The sequence below is a fragment of the Momordica charantia genome, assembly GCF_013281855.1.
Source record: "Momordica charantia cultivar OHB3-1 chromosome 8 unlocalized genomic scaffold, Mcharantia_2.0 BLBB01000008.1, whole genome shotgun sequence".
NCBI classification, from domain to species: Eukaryota; Viridiplantae; Streptophyta; class Magnoliopsida; order Cucurbitales; family Cucurbitaceae; genus Momordica; species Momordica charantia.
In genome coordinates this window covers 19,920,850-19,922,071 of record NW_028275166.1, presented here as the reverse complement: position 1 = coordinate 19,922,071, position 1,222 = coordinate 19,920,850, and the positions used below count along the sequence as shown (strand labels likewise).

Below are 1,222 nucleotides of genomic sequence, written 5' to 3'. Positions count from 1 at the left end.
GCCACGTCGGTACAACGCTCCATCCCGGAGTATGAACCGAGCTGCTTCCGCGCCATCTTCTTTTGCTCCTTCGAATCTGGCTGCGGGGTTCCCTTTATGAACTCCACGATTGGATCCATCCATGAGGATGATGGAATGTCAATCTCCATCACGTCTGGGTCTAAGATTGAAGGATTGTCCAAGATCTCGACTGGGACCGACCTGGCCAGGTCGATCTCATATGCTGATGCCAATTTGGCTAAGGCATCAGTATTGGAATTTTCGGACCTTGGAACTTGACTCACCTCGTAAGTCTTGAACTAGGCGAGGTGCGATCTAACTTTGCTTAGATATTTTTCCATTCGGGGGTCTTTCATTTGATACTCCTCCTTAATCTGATTTACGACCAACTGGGAGTCACTAAAGACCTTGATGTGGATGGCCCCCAGTCCTTTGGCAACGCGTAGGCCTGCCAGAAGTGCTTCGTACTCAGCCTCATTATTTGAAGTCCGAAAGTTGAACCGTAGGGCATACTCAAACCGCACGCCACCTGGTGCGAGCAAGAGGATTCCTGCTCCGCACCCTCTCTCATTGGAAGATCCGTCAACGTAGATCGTCCACGGGAGGTCGGATTCGGCCGACTGAGATGGTAGGGTGAGCTCTGCGATGAAATCTGCCATTGCTTGCCCCTTCAACGCAGTTCTGGGTTTGAATTGAATGTCATATTCGCTCAACTCCATTGCCCACTTCATCAGGCGCCCTGATGTTTCTGGCTTATGGAAGATGTTCTTCAGGGGCAAGTTGGTAAGTACTATGACGGTGTGCGCTTGGAAGTATGGCCTAAGTCTTCGGGCCGAGGTGACCAAGGCGAGGGTCAGCTTCAACATTTGGGGGTATCTAATCTCGGCCTCGGTCATGGCTTTGCTTATGTAATAAATGGGACTTTGGCGTACTCCCCCTTGCTTGATTAGGGACGAGCTGACGGCGCTGTCAGGCACCGCTAGGTATAAATAAAGCTTGTCTCCCGACAATGGCTTGGCGAGCAGAGGTGCCGAGCAGAGGTAATTCTTTAACTATTCTAACGCTTGAGCGCATTCTGTCATCCATTCAAAAGGCCCTTTCTTTTTCAGAACTTTGAAGAAGGGAAGACACTTATCGGTTGACCTTGAGACAAACCTATTCAGAGCTACAATCCTTCCATTGAGGCATTGAAGCTGTTTCAGAGTTTTGGGCTCTTCCATCT

At 49.8% G+C, this 1,222-nt stretch overlaps 1 protein-coding gene across 1 annotated transcript; it reads right to left on the bottom strand.

The window, feature by feature from the left end:
- Positions 1–299: 299 nt before the first annotated feature.
- LOC148209733 (uncharacterized) lies at positions 300–896 on the bottom strand. The gene has a single exon (XM_088126970.1). It carries the CDS (start codon positions 894–896, stop codon positions 300–302), a length of 597 nt encoding a protein of 198 aa, XP_087983096.1.
- Between the last annotated feature and the right edge of the window lie 326 nt (positions 897–1,222).